Source organism: Pelobates fuscus, chromosome 2, assembly GCF_036172605.1.
Source record: "Pelobates fuscus isolate aPelFus1 chromosome 2, aPelFus1.pri, whole genome shotgun sequence".
NCBI classification, from domain to species: domain Eukaryota; kingdom Metazoa; phylum Chordata; class Amphibia; order Anura; family Pelobatidae; genus Pelobates; species Pelobates fuscus.
The window spans coordinates 150,649,892-150,674,904 of NC_086318.1; the positions used below are offsets into that span (position 1 = coordinate 150,649,892).

The 25,013-nt window shown below is 42.9% G+C and overlaps 1 protein-coding gene across 1 annotated transcript in view; it reads right to left on the bottom strand.

Annotated features, from left to right (window-relative positions):
• The window catches only part of PRSS56 (serine protease 56), a 43,877-nt gene that overhangs the window by 15,144 nt on the left and 3,720 nt on the right, over positions 1 to 25,013 (bottom strand). Inside the window, exons 2-9 of the mRNA XM_063442840.1 lie at positions 22,665 to 22,733; positions 21,642 to 21,803; positions 19,254 to 19,454; positions 18,692 to 18,745; positions 17,333 to 17,522; positions 15,590 to 15,698; positions 13,446 to 13,605; positions 133 to 275 (exon numbers count right to left, since the gene is read on the bottom strand). Of these exons, the coding sequence (XP_063298910.1) occupies positions 133 to 275; positions 13,446 to 13,605; positions 15,590 to 15,698; positions 17,333 to 17,522; positions 18,692 to 18,745; positions 19,254 to 19,454; positions 21,642 to 21,803; positions 22,665 to 22,733 (1,088 nt within the window). The remainder of the gene's footprint in view (positions 1 to 132; positions 276 to 13,445; positions 13,606 to 15,589; positions 15,699 to 17,332; positions 17,523 to 18,691; positions 18,746 to 19,253; positions 19,455 to 21,641; positions 21,804 to 22,664; positions 22,734 to 25,013) is intronic.

The window sequence follows — 25,013 nt, forward strand, 5'->3', positions numbered from 1 at the left end:
AAAAGGTTGCCTACACCTATCATAGGAGATCTGAAAAGGCTTTTAATAATGACAACTGACAAGTTTGAAAAAGAGGTGGAAAAAAGATAAACCCTGAACTACTTCTCTTTAGTAGGTTGAATATGGAATTACCTGGCAAGAATCAATGCCACCGGTTAGATAACCTGCACAAAACATTGTACCGGTCAACATGTCTTTCCCTAGGGTATTTTTGCAGATCTCCTGGCTTAGAACTGGCACGCGTGCTTCCATCACCACATCTGATAAGGGTCCGTCTGTTTGAAATGCATAGGAAATAAATACATTTTCATTAGAATGCAAATCTGAATCTAAACCACCTGTAGCATTAAAATATTGTTTTTGTTGGGTTTTTATTTTTAAATGGTTAACAGCTAAAATTGTTGACTGTACCAGATCGATCATAATTTTCAGAAAACATAAAGATGTCAATGCTGACATATTTTGCATCATTAATCATTTCATAGTATTGGGGATTATGTTTGTGTTTCACAAAAAGAATATCAATATTAAAGGAACAAATTAGATTAAAAGACTGAACTTAACTTACCTGTAGTCTCCAGACTTTCTGGTCTTGCCACAGCTGGCATTCCTCCCTGTCTGAGATTATCATTGCAGATGATTTCAGCCAAGCCAATGCATTCTCAAGCATTTGAGGGCTTGTGCACACATGCATAAATTGCCATGCTTTGCCAATCAGCATCTCCTCATAGAGATGTATTTGCCCAGTGCATGGTCATTTAGAGCATGAAGACACCTCCAGTGGCGTTCAACCTTGAAAAGATTGACTGCCAGTGAAGGTGTCCTTAGGAAGCAAAAGGCAATGCTTACCAGAATGTTTACCAGAATCACTACATTAAGCTGTAACTGGTAATGCTAAGTGACCCTTTCAGTTTCATAAATTGTGGCAGCAACACATCCTACAATATTTCCGGTTTTGTTCTCACTAACTTATAAAGCTATTTCATCCAATAGTCTGAACTACCTAACAGATATAGACTACCCAAAGCTGCATATGTTGTGAAATGAGTGATGTTAAATAGTGATGTACCGAACTGTTCGCTGGCGAATAGTTCCTGGCGAACATAGCGCGTTCGCCACGGCGGGCGAACACATGCGTGGTTCGATCCGCCCCCTATTCGTCATCATTGAGTAAACGTTGACCCTGTGCCTCACGTTCAGCAGATACAGTCCAGCAAATTAGCAGCAGACCCTCCCTTCCAGACCCTCCGACCTCCTGTACAGCATCCATTTTAGATTCATTCTGAAGCTGCATTCTTAGATATAGGAGGGAAAGTGTAGCTGCTGCTCATTTGATAGGAAAATTGATAGCTAGGCTAGGGTATTCAGTGTCCACTACAGTCCTGAAGGACTCATCTGATCTCTGCTGTAAGGACAGCACCCCAAAAAGCCCTTTTTAGGGCTAGAACATCAGTCTGCTTTATTTTTTTTTATTTTTTATTTTTTGTGTAATGTAATTGCAGTTGCCTGCCTGCCAGCTTCTGTGTCAGGCTCACAGTGGCTACTGTGCCCACTTGCCCAGTGCCACCACTCATATCTGGTGCCACAATAGCTTAAGCTTGCATTTAAAAACAAACATTTTATAGATTGAATAGCAGTTAGTTGTCTGCAAGCGTCTGGGTGTCAGGCCTTCAGCGTGTACTCTGCCAACCTCTGCCAGTGTACTTTGCCACTCATATCTGGTGTCACAATAGCGTGCCTTTAAAAAGAAAAAAAGTTTTTCACTGTAAGCTAATATCAGTTAGTTGTCTGCAAGCATCTGGGTGTCAGGCCTTCAGCGTGTACTCTGCCAACCTCTGCAAGTGTACTTTGCCACACATATCTGGTGTCACAATAGCGTGCCTTTAAAAAGAACAAAAGTTTTTCACTGTACGCTAATAGTAGTCAGTGTCCTTAAAGCGGGTGTCAGGCCTTCAGCGTGTACTCTGCCAACCTCTGCAAGTGCATTTTGCCACTCATATCTGGTGTCACAATAGCGTGCCTTTAAAAAGAAAAAAAGGTTTTCACTGTAAGCTAATAGCAGTCAGTGTCCTTAAAGCAGTTGTCAGGCCTTCAGCGTGTGCTCTGCCAACCTCTGCAAGTGCACTTTGCCACTCATATCTGGTGTCACTATAGCGTGCCTTTAAAAAGAAAAAAGTTTTTCACTGTAAGCTAATAGCAGTCAGTGTCCTTAAAGCGGTTGTCAGGCCTTCAGCCTGTGCTCTGCCAACCTCTGCCAGTGCACATTGCCACTCATATCTGGTCTCACAGTAGCTTGCACGCATAGTACCACTAATCCAAAAAAAAATGACAGGCAGAGGCAGGCCACCCCGCAGGGGACATCGTGGCCGTGGTGCTGTGATTCCCTTTTGCCCTAGAATAATGCCCAGTGTTCGGAGGCCACGTACCCTGAACTTGAAAAGTTCTGAGGACATAGTTGACTGGCTAACACAGGACACCTAATCTTCTACAGCTTCCGCTCGGAACCTTGACGCACCATCCTCATCCAGCTTAGCTTCGGGCACCTCTCAAGATACCACTCACCCGCCTGCCGCCACCACCAACACTAGAACCACAGCCGCTTCACTTGGTATGTCAGAGGAGTTATTTACACATCCGTTTGAAGAAATGAGTGATGCGCAACCAGGGCGAAAGTTCAGATGGGGAGATAGAGAGGAGGAGGAGGGGACGAGTTGGAAGCAGGGGGAGGTCGTCGCAAGGAGCTCGTGGCACAGTCAGACAGCATGCATCGGCACCCAGGGTCAGCCCGACAGGTCGCCAATCAACTCATGCTGTGTCCACCACCAGAATGCCGTCATTGCAGAGCTCATAAGTGTGGCATTTTTTTTGTGTCTGCCTCTGACAACAGCGATGCCATTTGCAACCTGTGCCAAAAGAAACTAAGTCGTGGGAAGTCCAAACCCCACCTAGGTACAACTGCTTTGCGTAGGCACATGATCGCACATCACAAACGCCTATGGGATCAACACATGAGTACAAGCAGCACACAAACTCAAAGCCGCCGTCCTCCTCCTGGTCCAGCATCTTCAGCCACGTCAACCACTGCTGTCCTCCTTGCCCCCTCTCAACCATCCGCCACTCCGTCTCTCGCCTTGAGCAGTTCCCGCTCATCTGCCCACAGTCAGGTGTCTGTCAAGGACATGTTTGAGCGTAAGAAGCCAATGTCAGAAAGTCACACCTTTGCCCAGCGTCTGACAGCTGGCTTGTCTGAACTATTAGCCCGCCAGCTTTTACCATACAAGCTGGTGGAGTCTGAGGCGTTGAAAAAAATTTGTGGCTATTGGGATACCGCAGTGTAAGGTACCCGGACGAAATTTCTTTGCACAAAAGGCAATCCCCAACCTGTACTCGATTGTGCAAAAGGAAGTAATGGCATGTCTGGCATACAGTGTTGGGGCAAGGGTCCATCTGACCACTGATACCTGGTCTGCAAAGCATGGTCAGGGCAGGTATATCACCTACACTGCGCATTGGGTAAACCTGCTGACGGCTGCCAAGCATGGAATGCATGGCTCTGCAGAGGAGTTGGTGACACTGCCACGACTTGCAGGCAGGCCTGCTGCCACCTCCTCTACTCCTCCTACTCCATCCTCTTCCATAACCTCCTCGGCTGAGTCCTCTTCTGCTGCTGCGTCTTGATCCACATCAACGGCACCCCCCCAGCTCCCCAGGTACTATTCCACATCCCGGATACGGCAGTGTCACGCCGTCTTGAGTTTGACTTGCTTGAAAGCAGAGAGTCACACCGGACAAGCACTCCTGTCCGCCCTGAACGCACAGGTGGAAAAGTGGCTGACTCCGCAGCAACTGGATATCGGCAAAGTGGTTTGTGACAATGGAACAATTTTGTTGGCTTCATTGAAGTTGGGCAAGTTGACACATGTGCCGTGCATGGCACATGTGTGTAATCTGATCGTACAACGCTTTGTGCATAATTACACAGGCTTACAGGAAGCAGGCCAGGAAGGTGTGTGGCCATTTCAGGCGTTCCTACACGGCCATGGTGCACTTTGCAGATCTCCAGCGGCGAAACAACATGCCAGTGAGGCGCTTGATTTGCAACAGCCCAACACGTTGGAATTCAACACTCCTAATGTTCGACCGCCTGCTCCAACAAGAAAAAGCCGTTAATACATATTTGTATGACCGGGGTGCTAGGACAGCCTCTGGGAAGCTGGGATTTTTTTTGCCACGTTACTGGACGCTCATGCGCAATGCCTGTAGGCTCATGCGTCCTTTTGAGGAGTTGTGGTCACCATCACCACCAGAAACAGCCTTATCAGCATCGCTTGCTGGACCTGCGGCAACGCTGGAAGAGGATTGTGAGGGAGAGGAGTCAGAGGAGGAATGTGGCTTTGAGGAGGAGGAGGAAGACCAACCACAACAGGCATCCCAGGGTGCTCGTTGTCACCTATCTGGTACCCGTGGTGTTGTACGTGGCTGGGGGGAAGAACATACCTTCATTGAGATCACTGAGGAGGAGGAACGGGAAATGAGTAGCTCGGCATCCAACCTTGTGCAAATGGGGTCTTTCATGCTGTCGTGCCTGTTGAGGGACCCTCGTATAAAAAGGCTGAATGAGAATGACCTGTACTGGGTGTCCACGCTACTAGACCCCCGGTATAAGCAGAAAGTGGCGGAAATTTTACCAAATTACAACAAGTCGGAAAGGATGCAGCATTTGCAAAATAAATTAAAAAGTATGCTTTACACAGCGTATAAGGGTGATGTCACAGCACAACGGGAATCTAACAGGGGAAGAGGTGAAAGTCATCCTCCTCCTCCCACGACCACGCCGGCAAGGACAGGATGCTTTAAAGACGTGTTGTTGATGGAGGACATCCGGAGATTTTTAAGTCCTACGCATAGACACAGCCCTTCGGGATCCACCCTAAGAGAACGACTCGACCGACAGGTAGCAGACTACCTCGCCTTAACTGCAGATATCGACACTCTGAGGAGCGATGAACCCCTTCACTACTGGGTGTGCAGGCTTTGCCCTGTGGCCTGAGCTATCCCAATTTGCGATAGAACTTCTGGCCTGCCCCGCTTCAAGAATCCTGTCAGAAAGGACCTTCAGTGCAGCAGGAGGTATTGTCACTGAGAAGAGAAGTCGCCTAGGTCAAAAAAGTCTAGATTACCTCACCTTTATTAAGATGAATGAGGGATGGATCCCGAAGGGACTGACAGTGGGCGATACATTCGACTAAAAAAGGCCTGATGAGATGAGCTGCCTTGGGCTAAAAATGGTCCACATGCTGCTGTATTTTAGATCTGAATGCCGGTTGACTTGCGTGACTTATCCGCCACCAACTAGGGTTCAAGCCGCAATGTTTTAGGGCACTTTCTGCCTGGGAAACAAACATCAAACATCGGGCCTCTGGTGCTGCACTGTGGCTTCAAAAACCAAACCAAAAAAAAGGCACATAATAGGGATTAAACTGATAGGAATAGTAGTACTTAACACACCACTGCTATCTGGTGGCACATTAGAGTGCACGCGCAGTGCCCCAAATTTGAAGTAGGAGGACCGACCAAGCATCTTTTTCCATCTCCCGCTTCCTAAAATCGATGCCATATACACGTCCCCTGATAGGGCGCCAGATCGTTATTCTCTTGGGCGCCAGCTCGTTATTCTCTTTTTCACTTCACTAGGGACACTTTACTGCACTATGGGCACTTAGACCCACTCTTTGTCTTGCACAGTGTTATTCCTAGCCAGCATCTGTGATGGGAAATCAGGCAGTCATCTAAACGTTTAGATTGAGCTTTAGCTTAGAACACCCTTGAAGGTGTTTAAGGAGATTAGGGCTAGTTTAGAGGATTCTTCTTAGACCTCTCTGAGTCTTTATAGCCCTTCTACCTATCCAGCATTTCTGGGAACTAGCTAAGAGAAAGGGTGGCTGTGTGTCTGTGATACATTTAACTTTATATCACCTTATTGACACTTTATCACTCCGGTCTCCATACTCTCTGCCTATATCCATCTATTTAGAGGGAATTTCCTTGCCCCTGACAATATTATATAATAGGTAATAGTATTACCATTATTACACAATTAGCCACTATAGGGGAATGAGTATAGTATCCCTTTGTTATTTATAAATGATACAGTAAAGACTTTTGTCCATTACTCAATTTACTTTAACAAAGGGTACTAACCACGGTATTAGGAAGCATTACTCTGCTTTCCCTTTCTCCCTCTATTATACACCTATGCTCACTAGGATTTGTAGGTATCACTTTATTATAGTTGTCTAACCTTTTCCTATGCCAGTTTTAGATCTCCTTCTTGGGAGATTTTTTCTCTTTTCAGTTTATTAGCATACTTTCGGGGACCCTTGGTGTTGTACGTGGCTGGGTGGAGGAAGATACCTTCAATGACATCAGTGAGGACAAGGAACGGACATGGCTAGCTTGGTATCCAACCTTGTGCAAATGGGGAGTGTCAGGGTACCTGTGGTCTCTACCTCCGAAAGAGGTAGAGACTTAGCTGTTCCTCCATCCAGACGGTCTGATGGCTCCCTTCCCCGCGGTCTATCCGGTCATGCTAGGCTGGCCGCGAGGGAGTGACTGCCTTTTACAGCATCTAGGCAGGAAGTAGTCATCAGGACACTCCCCCGGAACGACCTGTCAGTCAATTGCTGCAGGACCAATCAAGACTGCTCTGAACAGGGTATTTAACAGAGCTTCTTTCATTAGCTCATTGCCCTGTCGTGGTTCTAGCTTGTTCTAGTCACTCAGTGCTTGTGTATTCTATTATTCCCTTTTGGTTTTGACCCGGCTTGTTTACCTTACTCTGCTTATCTCTGTTACCCTTGATTCGGCTTGTCTCTCGCTTACCTGTCTTCTGTTACCCTCGACCTCGGCTTGTCTTTGACCATTCTATACTGTGCTACTTACGTTAGTCCGGCCATTCTAAGGTCCGGTATACGTATCTGGCTACTGTTTGTACTCTGCGTGTTGGATCCCTGTCCCGATCCTGACATTACGACAGGGCCAATGGATCCTGCGAGTACAAACAGTCAGCTTGCCTCTCCTGATCCTAGGTTTGAAGCCATGGATCACAGAATGGATCAGATGGCGCTTGCGCTACAGGCTCTATTATCTCGTGCCAATAACCCACCAGAGGAGATACGTAATACCCCTGTTTCTCCTGCCGGTTCAGGTCTAGAGGTAGCCACAGTGGGTGCTTCTTCTCGCATTACCCCCCCAGTACGCTATGGTGGGGCTCCTGAGAAGTGTCGTGGTTTCTTAAACCAAATTAGTATCCATTTTGAATTGCAACCTCGCTCTTATCCTACAGATAGGGCAAAGGTAGGATTTATTATCACCCTACTTATTGAGAAAGCTCTGAGATGGGCCAACCCATTATGGGAAAACGATAACCCATTAGTTTATAACTATAACGCCTTTGTAGCTGCTTTTAGAAGAACATTTGACCCTCCAGGTAGAAAGGTTAATGCAGCCAGACTACTGTTGCGTCTGAGACAGGAGAACCGAACACTGGTGGATTATGCACTAGAGTTCAGGTCTCTGGCGTCAGAGGTCAAGTGGAATGAGCAGGCGTATATGGATGTATTTTTGAATGGCTTATCTGAAGTAATCCTTGATGAGATTGCTACCAGAGAACTCCCTGAGAATTTAGAGGATTTAATTTCATTCATCTCTCGTATAGATGAACGTTTAAGAGAGAGACAGAACACTCGAGAGAAGAACCGGAGACCTTCTTTTAGGTTAGCCCCCGCTTTTCCAAGTCCTGACTCCACGGTATCTTTGCTTCCTGAACCTATGCAGATAGGGTATACCCGCCTCTCTGAGGAGGAAAGACAGTACAGGAGAAGAGAGGGTTTGTGTATGTATTGTGGAGCTAAGGGTCATTTACTCTCAAACTGTTCTAACCGCCCGGGAAACGCTCGCACCTAAGTCTCTCTAGAGGACAGGCCTTGGGTGTTTCTATTTTGTCCTCTACTCCTAAGTATAAAGATCACAGGCTTCTGCTACCAGTTTCCTTAACTTGCGGGAGGGAAGTAGTAAGGGCTATGGCTTTGATAGATTCCGGTGCTGCTGAGAATTTTATCGACCAAGCCTTTGCCAGTAAAAACAATTTCCCATCCCAGCTAAGGGAGACACCCTTGGTCGTTGAGGCCATAGATGGTAGACCACTACTAGACCCTGTTATCTTTCTTGAAACCATACCCATTGAGTTAAATGTTGGCATCCTACACGTGGAGATTTTATCTCTTCTGCTCATTTCGTCTCCTTCCGTTCCCATAGTTCTGGGGTACCCATGGTTGAAAGAACATAACCCTATTATTGATTGGGAGTTAGGGGAGATACTCTCGTGGGGCCAGGGCTGCCAGGATCGGTGTTTGTGCAAGGTTTCTCCATTAGCTAATATTAACATACAGGAGAATCCTACTCAGTCCACAGAAAGACAAATACCAGACCTTTACCTAGACTTAAGGGAAGTGTTTGACAAGAAGAATGCCGATTCTTTGCCGCCACACAGGTCATTTGACTGTAAAATTAAGCTTCTACCCGGGACTATGCCTCCGAGGGGCCATGTATATCCTTTGTCTGTTCAGGAGAACTCGGTTCTAGAGGAGTATATTCAGGAGAATTTAGAAAAGGGATTCATCAGGAGGTCTTCTTCTCCGGCCGGGGCGGGGTTCTTTTTCATTAAAAAGAAAGATGGCACGCTGAGACCTTGTATCGATTACCGAGGCTTAAATAAAATAACTGTCAGAAATGCCTATCCCATCCCACTGATTATCGAGTTATTTGATCGTCTTAAGGGCTCCAAAATCTTCACCAAGTTAGATCTCAGAGGGGCTTACAATTTGGTGAGAATCCAGCAAGGTCACGAGTGGATGACGGCATTCAATACCCGGTATGGCCATTACGAGTACACTGTTATGCCATTTGGTCTATGCAATGCTCCTGCAGTATTTCAAGAGTTGATTAATGAGGTACTTAGGGAGTTTCAGCATGATTGTGTTATTGTTTACCTGGACGACATACTAATACACTCTAAGGAGATTGAGACTCACCATAGACAGGTCAGAAAGGTGTTACACAAACTTCTGCAACATGGTCTATACTGCAAATTGGAGAAGTGCAGTTTTGATCAGTCTCAGGTAGACTTTCTTGGGTACGTGATTTCTGGGGAAGGTTTTAAAATGGATCCTGGTAAACTCCAATCTATTTTAGACTGGCCTTTGCCCAAAGGACTCAAGGCTATCCAAAGGTTTATTGGTTTTTCCAACTACTATAGGCGCTTCATTAAGGGTTACTCCTCTATCATTGCGCCTATTACCAATATGACGAAACAAGGGGCTGATACTAAGTTCTGGTCTGAGGAAGCTCTTGGTGCTTTTAAGACTCTCAAGGAACTTTTTGCCTCAGCTCCCATTCTAGTTCATCCTGATACGACTCTGCCTTTCCTGCTCGAGGTCGATGCTTCTGAGACAGGAGTTGGGGCTGTTCTGTCTCAAAGGTTAGGGGTGGATAAACCGTTACACCCTTGTGGTTTCTTCTCTAAAAAAAATTCTGGGCCTGAGAGCAGATATGACATCGGGGAGAGGGAACTGTTAGCGGTCATTAAGGCTTTAAAGGAGTGGAGACATTTACTGGAAGGGACACTACACCCGGTTACTATCCTAACGGATCATAAGAACTTGTCTTATATTGGGGAGGCTAAGCGCTTGCCCGCCAGGCAGGCTCGCTGGGCTTTGTTCCTCACTCACTTTAATTATGTACTTACGTATAGACCTGGTTCTAAGAACTCTAAAGCCGATGCTTTGTCTCGTCAATATGAACCATCCACTATAACTGAACCACTTCTGTCCTCCATAGTTCCTAAGGGAAATATCATCGCGAACACGAATCTCAGGATTCACTCTCCATTGCTTTCTGAGATCATGAAGTTTCAGCATTTGGCACCCAAACAGACTCCTGGGGATCGACACTTCGTTCCTGCCGCTCTCCAACTGGAGGTGCTACGCTGTCTCCATAACAGCAAGGTGGCTGGGCATCCTGGTATCCGCAAGACTTATGCGCTGGTCTCTAAAGATTTTTGGTGGCCTGACTTACGCAAGGATATTAAAGAATTCATCGGGGCATGTGAAGTTTGTACCAAGACCAAGCTACCTCATTCGCTTCCATGCGGATTTCTGCACCCTTTAGAGGTTCCTGAAAAGCCTTGGTCCTGTCTGGCAATGGACTTCATAGTTGATTTGCCTATCTCTAAAAAGCAGACTGTCATCCTCACTGTGGTAGACAGATTTACTAAAATGGCTCACTTCATTCCCTTACCTAAACTCCCATCTTCGCCCGAATTAGCGGAGATATTCGCCAGGGAGATTTTCCGGTTGCATGGGATACCTTCCCAAATTGTCTCTGACAGAGGCTCCCAATTTGTTTCCCGTTTTTGGAGATCATTCTGCTCCCAACTAGGCATCAAATTGAATTTCTCCTCTGCCTATCATCCTCAGTCCAATGGAGCTGCTGAACGCACTAACCAAAAAGTTGAACAATATCTACGTTGTTTCGTTTCAGAACACCAGGACGATTGGGTCGGTTTGATTCCTTGGGCGGAGTTTGCACACAACAATCTCGTTTGCGATTCTACTCATTCAAGCCCCTTCTTCATGAATTATGGTTTTCATCCGTCTATTCTTCCTTCGGATTCTCCTTCCCAGGGGGTGCCGTCGGTTGATGTTCATGTTGCCAATTTGAGGAAGTTGTGGGATCAAACTCGACAAATCCTTGTGCACAACTCTATGTTGGTTAAGAAACACGCTGATAAACGTAGAAGGGCGGCTCCGGTCTTTGTTCCAGGTGATAGGGTATGGCTGAGCACGAGGAACATCCGTTTAAAAGTGCCATCCATGAAGTTCGCTCCTCGTTATATTGGACCCTACAGGGTGCTGACCCGTATCAATCCAGTTGCGTATCGTTTAGCTCTTCCTAATAACTTACGCATCCCGAACTCGTTTCACGTTTCATTGCTGAAACCACTCATATGTAACAGATTTTCCTCCACAATAGCCCCTCCTCGCTCCGTTCAGGTGGAGGGTCAGGAGGAGTATGAGGTTAACTCTATTATTGATTCTCGAATCTCCCGGGGGAGAGTACAATATCTGGTTGATTGGAAGGGATATGGTCCTGAGGAGAGGAGTTGGGTACCTCAGGAGGATGTTCATGCTCCCCGTCTCCGCAGGGCGTATCACTCTCGCTTCCCATCTCGTCCCGGTTCATTCCGCCCGGTGGGCGTATCTGAGAGGGGGGGTACTGTCAGGGTACCTGTGGTCTCTACCTCCGAAAGAGGTAGAGACTTAGCTGTTCCACCATCCAGACGGTCTGATGGCTCCCTTCCCCGCGGTCTATCCGGTCATGCTAGGCCGGCCCGGAGTGACTGCCTTTTACAGCATCTAGGCAGGAAGTAGTCATCAGGACACTCCCCCGGAACGACCTGTCAGTCAATTGCTGCAGGACCAATCAAGACGCCTCGGAGGCGTGGTTACTGCTCTGAACAGGGTATTTAACAGAGCTTCTTTCATTAGCTCATTGCCCTGTCGTGGTTCTAGCATGTTCTAGTCACTCAGTGCTTGTGTATTCTATTATTCCCTTTTGGTTTTGACCCGGCTTGTTTACCTTACTCTGCTTATCTCTGTTACCCTTGATTCGGCTTGTCTCTCGCTTACCTGTCTTCTGTTACCCTCGACCTCGGCTTGTCTTTGACCATTCTATACTGTGCTACTTACGTTAGTCCGGCCATTCTAAGGTCCGGTATACGTATCTGGCTACTGTTTGTACTCTGCGTGTTGGATCCCTGTCCCGATCCTGACAGGGAGTTTGCGGTTGTGCAAATGGACTGTTTGCGGTGCGTTAAACGGGGAGTTTGGTCTGTCACTGTGAAGCGGGCGTAACCTTTACACTACCTGATCGATACAACATCATACAGTAGGTCCGCCCCTCATTATTTTTATGGCACCCACCGCTCACGGGTGGGGGCGGGCGGGAGGACATTAGGTCCCCCCTATTGTGATTTATGGCCCCCACCCACCGCGCAGGGGTGGGGGCCGGGGGGAGGACAGTAGCCCCCCCCCTTATCCTTATTTACTGAATATTCCCCTGTATAACAATGTTTGGCATTTAGTGAATATTCCCTATTCTGCTCTTTGTCAGTGTGTATCGGGGTCTCTGAGGACAGGTGTCAATCCATATCTGCCAAGTGACCCTATGTAGGGGGAACAGTCCCTATTCTGCTCTGTGTCAGTGTGTATCAGGGGCTCTGAGGACAGGTGTCAATCCATATCTGCCAAGTGACCCTATGTAGGGGGAACAGTCTCTATTCTGCTCTGTGTCAGTCTGTATCATGGTCTCTGAGGACAGGTGTCAATCCATATCTGCCAAGTGACCCTATGTAAGGGGAACAGTCTCTATTCTGCACTGTGTCAGTGTGTATCATGGTCTCTGAGGACAGGTGTCAATCCATATCTGCCAAGTGACCCTATGTAGGGGGAACAGTCCCTATTCTGCTCTGTGTCAGTGTGTATCAGGGTCCCTGAGGACAGGTGCCAATCCATATCTACCAAGTGACCCTATGTAGGGGGAACAGTCCCTATTCTGCTCTGTGTCAGTGTGTATCAGGGATCATTAGGATAGGTGTCAATCCATATCTGCCAAGTGACCCTATGTAGGGGGAACAGTCCCTATTCTGCTCTGTGTCAGTGTGTATCAGGGTCTCTGAGGACAGGTGTCAATCCATATCTGCCAAGTGACCCTATGTAGGGGGAACAGTCCCTATTCTGCTCTGTGTCAGTGTGTATCAGGGATCCTTAGGATATGTGTCAATCCATATCTGTAAAGTGACCCTTTGTAGGGGGAACAGTCCCTATTCTGCTCTGTGTCAGTGTGTATCAGGGTCTCTGAGGACAGGTGTCAATCCATATCTGCCAAGTGACCCTATGTAGGGGGAACAGTCCCTATTCTTCCCTGTGTCAGTGTGTATCAGGGGCTCTGAGGACAGGTGTCAATCCATATGTCAAGGTGTCAATATGTCAGGTGTCAATCCATATCCATTGTGATTTAGGAATGTTAGGTGATTTGTGGATTAAAACCAGACTCTGCATCAACTGTGTCATTTTCCATGGGAGTTTTGCAATGGATCCCCCTCTGGCATGCCACAGTCCAGGTGTTAGTCCCCTTGAAACACCTTTTCCATCACTATTGTGGCCAGAAAGAGTCCCTGTGGGTTTTAAAATTCGCCTGCCCATTGAAGTCAAGAAAATGTTGTGTTCGCGACATCACAAATGTTAAACCATGGGATTAGGACAGTTCAGATATAATGTGTTGTCTGATATAGATCCAACAGCTACCCCAGCTACTTTTTTACTAACCTTCATAGAGAGAGCCCCATCCAGCAATGAAACAGTTGGTGCCAGGAATGGGATCCTTAGATATTTCAGGTAGGCACACCGGTCTTGCCCTCTGAAATTCCGTGACAGCACTAGTCAGCTCTAACAGTGCAAGGTCATTATTGAACGTTTTCTGATTGAACTGTAGTGAGAAATATTTGGAGGTATGAAAGACGTAGTCAGTATCTTCACTTTTATATGGCAATATTTAGTAATTACATATACATTAAACCCAATAATGCTGCACCATTCTTTACTAAAGTCATACCATTCACAGATTAGGAAATGCTTTGAGACCCAGACAACACATGTTTGTTTGTTATTGAGCCAGTTGTAGAAAATACCGAATTAATTATGTATTTTCTCCTATCTACAACTTTTAGAGAGTGCCCTGTCTCTTGAGGGAGAATTCAACATGACAGCGGACATCACATTGGACAATTCCATGAGCCCACAATACTCATTAATAAAGTCCCAGATTTGTACTTTGAGAGCATTAAGGCCGAGCAGAGAATAAGAGGGGGAATGAATCCCATTTACAGGCAATCTATGGGATGCAGAGGGAAAGAACGGAACACAAATGGTTATCTGGTGAAGTTGGAGAATAAGAGAATGTAAGGCAGTTTTTTTTTAAATATGTTTTGAATTGCTATCCTTATACATCTGGAGTTGGGAGTGAAAAGTTAAACCATTTCCTTGAAGCATATCAAAATCTGGGTAAATAAATCTTATAGAGAATAAAAAAGATCAAATATCTTATGTTACCTGCATAACAGAATGTTGGGGCCAAACACACTACTTAGCAGATAAAATAGTTGATTAATTGATACATTTTTTTTAAATCAATATCTCTATACTATACACGTAAACATAGAACCATTTGCTCCAAAAGAAAAAAATAAGCCAGACACATTTCGCATTCAGTTCCAAAACACCGTAACATATATTGTATCAAACTACTGCTGATAACATAAATATGTTATGAAAAGAAGGCCCCAACATCAACTATTGACTATATACAGAGTCCTAAATGAAAATATAAGCTTGTTCATATTCTAATTTACCTGGATCGGTATCATACACTGGGTAACACACATAAAATGGATCCTAGTCCTCAACAAATGTGGAGGATGGTTTTTCAATCATTTAATTAGAGTTTGTGATGACCATCCTGTCACAAAAAGGACTTTGACTCAAATATTTTTAAAGGGACACTCTACTGCCCAAATACAAAATAAATTAAATTCACTGTTTAGTATATATATCCCAAATGAAAACTTGCATACATTTAGTTATGCATTTTTAATTGGGGGTATATCTAAAAACAACTTGCAAAGATTGTAGATCTCTTGTCTGCAGCCTATATAAACCCTCCCCTTCTTCCTCTGTCCAGACTTTATGGGTCTGTCCAATCACAGACTTTCCAATGCACATCAATGAAAAGTCTCTGCAAGGCAGGTGCTCTGAGCATTTACCTGCCTCTTCAATTTAGTTCCACAGATCTAAACAATCCAGGAAGTAACAGGACCGGTTGTCTGCTTGAAAGCAAAGGGGGCGTAACCATTTTAATTTATAAAAGTGCCAATTTCTATTGCAAACTGCACTTTTTGCAAAAGCAACAACAAAATGAGGACACTCTTCACACAAAGCTTTTAAGCAATAATTAGAGGTCTGAAGTGTCCATTTAAGTCAATCCCAATTTTATGATCAGTGGAACACTGTCTACTTCTATAGGATAGCACCATGAGACAGGAATAGATTTTCTCACAGTTGCCACTCAGTTTAACTCTGTGATCCTTCTCAAGACATTCAGTATCTAGACATATGGAATACAAATCCAGATACGTTATTATCTGAAAAACAGCTAACAATAAATGCACCTTTCTCGATTACATAACTATTATTTAACCATTTTTAGCATAAACATTCTGGTCATACCACTGCAATGCTATCACTCCTACACAATTACACCTGCATGTTGTACTTTTGAACTTTTTTTTTCTCATTCACAAACATTGATTAGCCAAAAAAATACACAAAATACACAAGCCAAAATTCCCACTCCAATTTGCAAAAAGATCTATATTACAATTGGATTAGAATTCATCCTGTACCTATTACCATACCTTGGGATGGCTTACTATCCTGTTCACATTGAAGATCTTTGCACCATCATCCTTTTTGCTGAGGTCATACTGTCCAATTACGACTGTCCAGTGTAGTTCATTAATATCACTGCAAAAGTCAAATAGTAATTATTGAGTGAAAAGAATAAAAAAAATGAAAGTGCATCCATGTGCCTTTTAAATCATTAAAGTAAATGTTTCATTAAATTAATCTATAACAGACTGTATCCATAAACAGGCAATGTTTTTAATATTTAGCATAACATATAATAATATTTTAATAACCATTATCACAAATGCACATTATTTTCTGTTAAGTGGACACAAATGCAATTACAAATCGCGCTACAAATTGCAGTAGTTAATTATAAGAAAACGCACGTATTCATTGCGGTCCATACAAAACACTCGTATGATTCTTCAGTCCTAAAGAAACATCTTGTCGTTAACATGTGGCATCAAGAACCCAACCGTTTACAAAGTTAGAAAATAAAAAAAAAAGATATATACATAAAATATTTTGCCCCAGTAAAAAAAGTCTCACCAAGTGAAGATGTATTGTCAACAAAAATTGAAATGATAACAAGTGCAGAATCACAATATGAAAAGGTACCTTACTAATCCATCTGTCCTTTAATATACATAAAAATGTACAGAAAGAAACCCAAAAGCAATAAATTAATGTGCACCCTTATTCTATTTTGTCCATCTATGAAAGGTATGCCTACAAGTAGCCAAAACACCAATATGTCCTCTAAGTAAAACTAGGACACACTTTTCCGCCTTTTATTGTGTGCAATTTATAAACAAAATTGGATTTCTGACTGTTGCCTCATTTGCATCATAACCATAATTTGTTAATGTATGTAATTTTTTTCAGAAATAGATTTATCAATCTTTCCCACACTTTTTTGCCACTCTAAATTTGGTGGTTGAATGTAGGCATAGAAAAACAATTTAATAAATATGAAAAGATTAGAGCCCAGAAATAATACACATGGTTTAGTACTCTTTTTATAAATCTCCTCTATCAAACTGCTGATGGTCCCTGACACTATTACACCCTACAACTGCCAAAACGTATGGTAGGCTTATTAGAAAATAACATTGTCCAAAATTCATTACTTAGATGCATCATATGTTTAATATCTGTTGATCGTCACTAAATGATTTCAATAATGAGCTCCATAGATGCCAGACTGTGGGTGCGATGTTTATTGATAGCTAGAAGATTTTGCCATTCGGCAGTGGAAAATAGTATACGTTGCTGTTAGTTAATATTAAACCTATATATTAAAAGCTATAACTATGTAGCATAAGAGTATCTATACATTTGCCTTTCTTTGCCATTTTCTTTTGATCTGCGGAATATTTAAACCGGACTATAGTTATGAGAAAGCCTTCGTAGAATAGTAACCCAGCGCCAGATCTGCCATTGTCAGTTGACTTTTGCCACCTCAACATATCTACTCAGTCCAGATTCCAGTCGGTCAAAGTTGGTCCTGCTATGAATAAAGGCCAGTTTTCTAGATGGACATTGAGAGCTTCTTGGTGGGTATTACTACTGCATAGATACAGATCAGAATGTTCAAGCAAGAAAAGATATTCTGTTAATTCAAAAAGTAAAGTCTACATTTCCAACAATGAAACCCATTGAGGGAATGCCATAGATTGCCTTCTATTAATAGCGTGTATAGTTTAAGTATGAAGGCAAACATAGAACAATAATAGTTGGTTTCTTACCCAGTGAAGCAGTGAGCAGCTGTGAGGACCCATACATCCCCCAGAAGCACGCCTCCACACATTAGTTCTCCATTAAGCCTAATGTTCAGCAGCCAAGGCCATGACCCCTGAGATGTTGCACTCCCTCCCACTATTCTCCCACTGATTTCTGTGCTGTTCCTTGTAGGTGGTAAAGTCTGTCCACAGGTTGCTATAAATAAAACATCAACATTTTGTTCAGCTTCTTAGAAAACAAACCAATTCATACAAAAATTACAGCACAAATTAAGGTCATTTTACTAACAGTATTCTATTGATATCATGTCATTATGCACTGTGGAAAATCAGAGTAACTGGACAATAAAACCTTCTGCTCTCCAGGTATCGGAAGTACAAAAGTTCCACATGGCAAAATCTACTGATTTTTCACTACTGCCCGGGCTTTTCAAATTCTCTACAAGAGCTATAAACTAAACACAAGCATATAGCGTGACACAAAATAAGCACATTATTTTGAATAATTAATTTTTTAGTATCCATGATTGAAGTGTACCTGTCATGATTAAATAAAAACATATTTCATGGATAAAATTTCATCTATATGTCTTGTATAGCAAACATGTAGTTTTTTTTAATATAAGGGAAAAAAACGGTTTAAAAAACATGACTGATTCCTCTTCTGCAACTGTCACTAGTCTAATACTATCCTTACCTTTTGTGTCACATTACCCCACTCCCTCTAGCATGTAAGCTCATTGAGCAGGGCCCTCAACCCCTCTGTTCCTGTGTGTCCAACTTGTCTGGTTACAACTACATGTCTGTTCGTCCACCCACTGTAAAGCGCTGCGGAATTTGATGGCGCTATATAAATATCATAATAATAATAATAATAATAATAATAATAATAATAATAACTGTCTAACAATTCTCAATATAGAGGGATAGATATGTTGACAGCATAGAACTGTATGCTGTGAATACAAGACAGTAGAAACCAAGAGAAACTTCCTACAGGCAGTGTTCCTTTTCTCAATCACATCTTCAAACTTCAGCATATGCACCTTAGTGTGGTGGCTATTTCTCTGGCGAGCATGTTTTGTGCTTTTCCTTTAGAATCTATTATCTGAATGACAGATGTCACTCCATTCTGATGCCAATGCCCTGGAAAGTAAGCCACTATCTGGGCATCATTGGGAAGGAGGACCTTGCACATTAACAGAGCAAAAGTGCAAACATATTAATATATGATTTTTGGCAGTAGAGTTGTTGCATTTCCATCTATCTAGTTTTACCTACAATCTAGGAGATGATAGAAATGAATACTTCTATGTCATAAATTAGAGAAAATAAGCTTATAATGTGTTATGGGTCACTGCTTACCCATATCTTCAATCTCAGGAGAAGTGTTCAGATAATCCATGTCAGTCTCCAGCTCTGTGAAGGACATCATGTATTAGAACATGTAAAAATGTCTACCACATTATTGTCATCTCTTGTGGAAGTCATCAACCTTTATAATGTGGAGTATTATTAAGGCTTCTTTTTAATGATCTATGGGTCACTTATTGCCACGGTAATAATAACTTCTTCATACTGTAAGTGTCTTATAACAAAGTAATTGCTAGAATAAGCTTTATCCAACTGTGGGGAACTTCTAGTACGAAGGGAGAGGAGACATCAGCACCTTTGTATATTCAGACATTAACAGTATTTGCCTTTAGGAGTACTTGTATGATGAAAAGATTAATTTTGCAAGTTGTTGCTGGAATAATCTGCAAATTATGGCACTTGGTAGAAAATCAGATAAAAAGATAAACAATAGTCAATGCTAGACTGAGGTTTGGGAATCATTGAATTCTTGTATTTTCTTTTGGTTAGTTGAATGATTTGTTAGTGTTGCATATGTAATTATCCATTAATACAAAACATATGATGGACTTACTGCACTCCTGAAGCTTGAGGTGACAGTGGCCAGCCATGGCCTCTATGCACATGTCTGAAATGTAATTCCCCTGTGGACAGAACTGCTGATAGAAGCTGCATGCATGGCTCAAGGCCCAACTTCTCTCTAGCGGATCAGCCTCAGCTTGTGCTGCCAGGATAACCTCACACGTTGGTTCAGATGCTGGAACCATATTCATTTCTATTGGGAGAGGAATAAGGTCTCAAACAAACACTTAAAACAATTCTGTGTTTTTATTTATTGATCTTTTTCCATAGTATAATGAAACATTGGAACATTATTTAACACCCAAAAAAGCACTACAGGTAGCTAGTCTGGTATTTTAAAAGTATTTGTTACTAAGAGATAAATATTACTTTCTTACCATCTTAGGCATCATTGAATATTATTAATCATTTTGCCTAAAATAAAGTAGAGAAAGTTTTTATTCTCTCTAGTAGCAGATTGTGGTGATGGGAGCCATCTCTAGAGGCTGATGCCAGTCTAAGAATGCATGGCCCTAGCCTGAATATATTCATGGCCGTCCAGAAAATGTGATGACCATGAGTCAATTTATGCCTGGGAAATGGACTTCAAAAGTGGTGGGATAGGATGAACTGGAAAGAGTTAACTGTTTTAGGATCACTAACTTCGGTACAGGCCCAGTAGTGGTCTGATACCAAGATAGCATACCAGGAAGGGGGACAAATGAAATGGAAACCGACAATAAAAGTATAACTGTTAAAATCTTTAAACACATTTGTTTCTGTTACTCGTGGAAGGGGGCATTGCAACTTATTCTCCCTAAGAGGGTCCGGAATCTCTAATCCGGAGGCTAACTCAAGCCCCACAAAAGGCCATCTTGTCTTTTCACAGTTTGAGGTGATGAGAGTGGGGTACCCATTCCTGGCAACCCAGCACAAAATGCAATACAAACATACATACACAATGGGAGGGAGCTTCTGCCACAGTTATTTTATATATGAATCTTCAAACCACTGCACTTTTCCTCTTGGTATTCATTAATACTATAAAGCACTTTGAAACAATCTATTTTCAAGGTTATCAGAAATCTCTGAAAGATCTGCTAAGCCGGATGACACCTAGGCCCACTGACACGTATCAGGAAGAAGTGGTCACAATATTTAGGCATGGATCCATGATGCTATGGGAATTCTAGGTTTCCAGCTGTGAGTTTCTCAGTAAAATCTTGTGTTTAAATGTCAAGAAAACACACCCCAACATTGTAATAAGAACACTCCCACCCCCATAACAGCTTAAGCTTATTTAAGTTTTTATAGAGGTAGGAGAGCCCCAACACCTTATTGCTTTATAAGGTTAAACCTTTTGGCAACGTTTAAGTTATTATGAAGGTGGAAATGTCTCATTAACCTTTTTATTACTATGTCGTCTTACAAAAGGAGGGCTTTAATGCCATTAGGGCGGCATTGCGCTCCTTAACAATCTGGTCCACCCTCCAGTCCAAATACTTACTCTGTATGCTGATTGAGATTGAGATTGGGGATCTGCCTGAAAACCCAGGTAGTCTCCCTACTGCCAATTTGTGTGGACTAAGAAGCACCTCTACTGGCTGTCTGAGTGACTGCCACTAGAGGTGTTACTAAGCACCAATGTACATGTTGCCTTTTCTCTGAAATGGCAGGGTTTACATTGAAAAGCCGGCAGGGACAGGTTATAGACACCAGAATCTCAAAAAAGTTACATTAATTTGTGAGAGTGTGAAAGAATGTGTGTGTGTGTGGCAGTTTGTGTGTGTGTCTGTCAGCATATGTATGGCTGTTAGTGTGTTTATGTGTCTGTGTGTGTCTGTCAGTGTGTGTGTGTGTGTCAGTTTGTGTGTGTGTGTCTGTATGTGTGTTTACCTGTCAGTGAGTGTGGTACCTGCCAGCAGATGTGTGGTTGTTAGTGTGTGAGTGTGTCTGTGTCTGTCAGTTTGTGTGTGTTTTATAGTGTGTCTATGTCTGTCAGTTTGTGTGTGTGTCTGTCAGTGTGTGTCTGTCACACATGTGGCTGAGATAGACACATGAAGGGGCTGTGGGGTGGGAAAGACACATGGGGAGGTGGGAGAAACACATGGAGGTACTGGGAGTTGGAGAGACACATGTAGGGGCTCGGGGGGGGAAATGAGACACGGGCTAGGGGGAGAAAGAGACATGTGGAGGAATTGGGGGAGAATGAGACATGTGGAGAGGCTGGTGGGGGGGGAGAGGGCATGAGACACATGGGGTGACATGGGGGGGTGAGACACATGGGGGGAGGGACCCTGGACAATTTTCGCACTGGGGCCCGGTGGTTTCTAGTTACGCCTACGGATGCTATGGATACACGTAAATTATATTATTACTGGAGTCTTTAATAAGAACCGACCTCTGCACTGTGTAGTTTTGTTCACACATTCTGGAAAGAGGCAATGGGTACATCCTCTACAATCATGTTGTAGCTGATCCTGTTGTTGTACAGCCTTGTTGAGGACTTGCAAAGCTCTCTTCAGTGCTGCTTCCAAAATTAGTGTCCCTCTGCTAGACAGCGCTGCCAGGAAGGAAGCATTAGATACATAACACACAAACATTTCATTCATCTGCGGTGATCTAAATGCCACCTGTTTTACCAAAACATCATATCACATGTCAACGTAATTCAAAACTTAATACTATCATCTAACTGCAAGGAACCATTAAGAAAACCTTCTGTTTAGAATGTAGGTCATGCAGAAAAAAATATATACCAGGCTGAGATAGCGGTCTTTCCTGGTACAATGGCTTCTAAAGTATAATGCACACATTTAAATTGATTTACTTTGGGAGTAAAAACAAATTCCGCCACAAAATGTTAAAATTGTCATAAAGCGTTTGCAATAATCTGGATAAATTGTGTTATGTGGCGCAAGAAGTCAGATCATTTGATCATCACAAACACATGAAATTAAGCTTTAAAATCAGCAGAGCAATCTGGCTGTGCTTAACATTCTCAAAATGTCTATTCATATGTAAGTCTAATATGTGCAGCCTGACACTGCTTATTAATTCCCGTAATGCACATTTTCACTCTTCACAGAACATATGTTTTTTCTTCTGTCTCTCTATCTTTTCAATTTCCCATTAAGAAGACATTCCCTGTTACCCCCATTGAAAAGACTTCCGTTCCAAAATGTTACTCCAATAGGCCTATCATACAATGCAATAACATCCCCCACTGCCCAGGTCTTTTGTCTCAAGTACACCCCACCATCTGATTTAGACTGTAAGCTATGACACACAAAGTTCTCCTACTGTATCAATGTGCTTTCATCATAACACATTGAATCATGTACATTATCACATACATAGGTAATCATGTAAAATGGAGGCTTTTATGATGGTCACCCTCCACTTGGAAGAGGATAACACTTACCTTGTAGGACACTGGGTGGCATGCGGTGTTGTTCCTTATTGACCGGGGCACATAGAGCCTGTAGAAGGGCTAGTGAGAGAAGGAGCAGAGTCAAGCACAGGAATCGCATGTCTGCTTGCTGCAGAGTACCACTTCTCTTCATCACTGCCAGGATCTGGATCTGATCTTGTCCTTGCTCTTCCAAACCCCACGTTTTGCCTTCTCCCTCTTTTGATGCAGTTTTTTGGCTCTGTTTTCTTAACTCTTTCTGTATTCTCTATTGTTCTTCAAAAAAATCCTCTATCTTAATGTATTTGGGTTTTATTTATAAAATAGTGAATTATGGTCAACTGAAAACAAAATTGCAAAATTTCGGCCAAAACAGCCCAAGCGTAGGTCTAAATTTAACAGTTTGAGTTTCAATACACCACAATTCACTGTTTAGCGAATAAACCCCTATATTTGATTGTGCCACTTCCCTCTCTCTCTTTTCAGTTCTGTCTCTGTGCCATTCTTTCAGTCAAGCTATTGTTATACCTTCCTTCACTGAGTTTTTCCCTTTTTTCTTTCTCCCCTTCTCGCTGTCTGTCTGTCTCTCCCTCTCTCTATATCCCCTCTTTGAGCTGTGTGTGTGTGTTTTCACTCTATTCTCTGCTTTTGTTTCACTCTGAACCTCCTCTAAAGATGACAGTTAAACAATACACAGCATGGTTATTGGAGCTGTATATGCCCAGGACCACAGGAGGGGGTGTGGGTTGGAAAGGACAGTTCCCAAGCTTTCAGATAAACTAGTGAATTCATTAATGCTTTGACACAGATGCCAGTACAGGAGTAGGAGGTGGGGAGGGTCGTGCAGGCTAGATAGAGTGAGGAGAGCCTTGTCGTCTTTGTTAGAACCAACTTTTTTCTTAAGCGTAACAATCATCCCTTCTGTGAATATGTTTCACTTGTGAGACTAAAACATTCACCCACATCACAATCCACGATAACCTAGACTAACAAATAGTTTTCTTTTAAAACTAATGACAGGCTTCCAGGAGCCACATTATGGAGTGTTCAGAAATACATAGAAGCTAGAATGAAAGGCCTGCTTCTATCCAGGGCTTTACATATTGCTAGAATTTTAAAGTATGAGAGCTGTTTATTTTTTATCAAGTAAACGAGCAATGAAGTGATAGGTAGTAGTTAACAGGTTAATTGTGTTTGGTCTGCTCACAAATGAAACTATCCTAAACACAGCCTTCAGAGGTCCTGGCTGTCACTGGCTCTATCTGTGAAAGCAAAAGAGGAAGCGAGCAAAGGGAAATCAGGAAGGGGGTTATGAGCGCTCATCATTGCCTGAATGGGGGCATTGTAGTCCGGACCAGAGAGGGCGGCTGTATCAAAGCTGTGCCCTACTGATCAGAGGAAAGCCGCTGCTCTTGATCATTTTCGCGCTTTCATCCTCGCCAGTGCAATGTTGTCGGTTCAGATCACTTTGGTCCCCAAGCGGGAGCTTCTGAAGCAGATATAAAACCAGTGCAAATGCAAAAGAGGAAGATTCATATTAATGCAAGGATCCAGAAAATCAGGACAGGATCAGAGGCAGGTTGGCGCACAATTGGGGGAAACAGCCTGTTGGCAACGCATCAAAGGGAATCTTGATACAATGCTATGTTTGATAATAATTTGACAAAACATATATCACACTTGCTCACATCCATCGAGAGACCGTTAATAAGCACTTTTCACTGAGTCTGTTCTCTTGCCAAGCTCTAGCACAGTGACTTCATCATGCAAAAAAAAAAATAACCAGTGAATTATGTAAAGATGTAATATTCATAGGGATAGGGATGGGAATACTAGTTAGTGCTGTGGGGGACAGAAAGTTATTAGGATTCCACTGATTTTCATGCTTTAGCCTAGAGCACAACTCCCCAACTGGGCACTTGCTGGTTATATCATAGAAACACCAAACTGTGTCTATGACCATCAACCTGATAAAGAAGATGAAAGACTTGTTTTGGACACGTTACTGACCCATACCTGCCAAGTTTCCTGATTTAGAAGGGGCAATCTTCATTTTGGGCCCATATCCCTTCTTTTCTATCTTAATATCGCCGTTTTTCAGGAGTTTCATATTGTTGCTGTGTCTGAGTGTTTAATCTCCACAGCAATAATACCCACAGTAATGTGTCTTTAAACTACAAGAAATGTGTTAAGAAATTATTATGTGTAAATAAGTTACATAACTCTGGTTCTAAACTATGTTTTAGTTGCATCAAATGTTATTAGTAAGTACTAACTAAACCACTTCAACAAAATAAAAATATAAAGGAAACCATGTTTGTAACCTCTTCAAATAAATAATATACAACCTGTATAATGAAA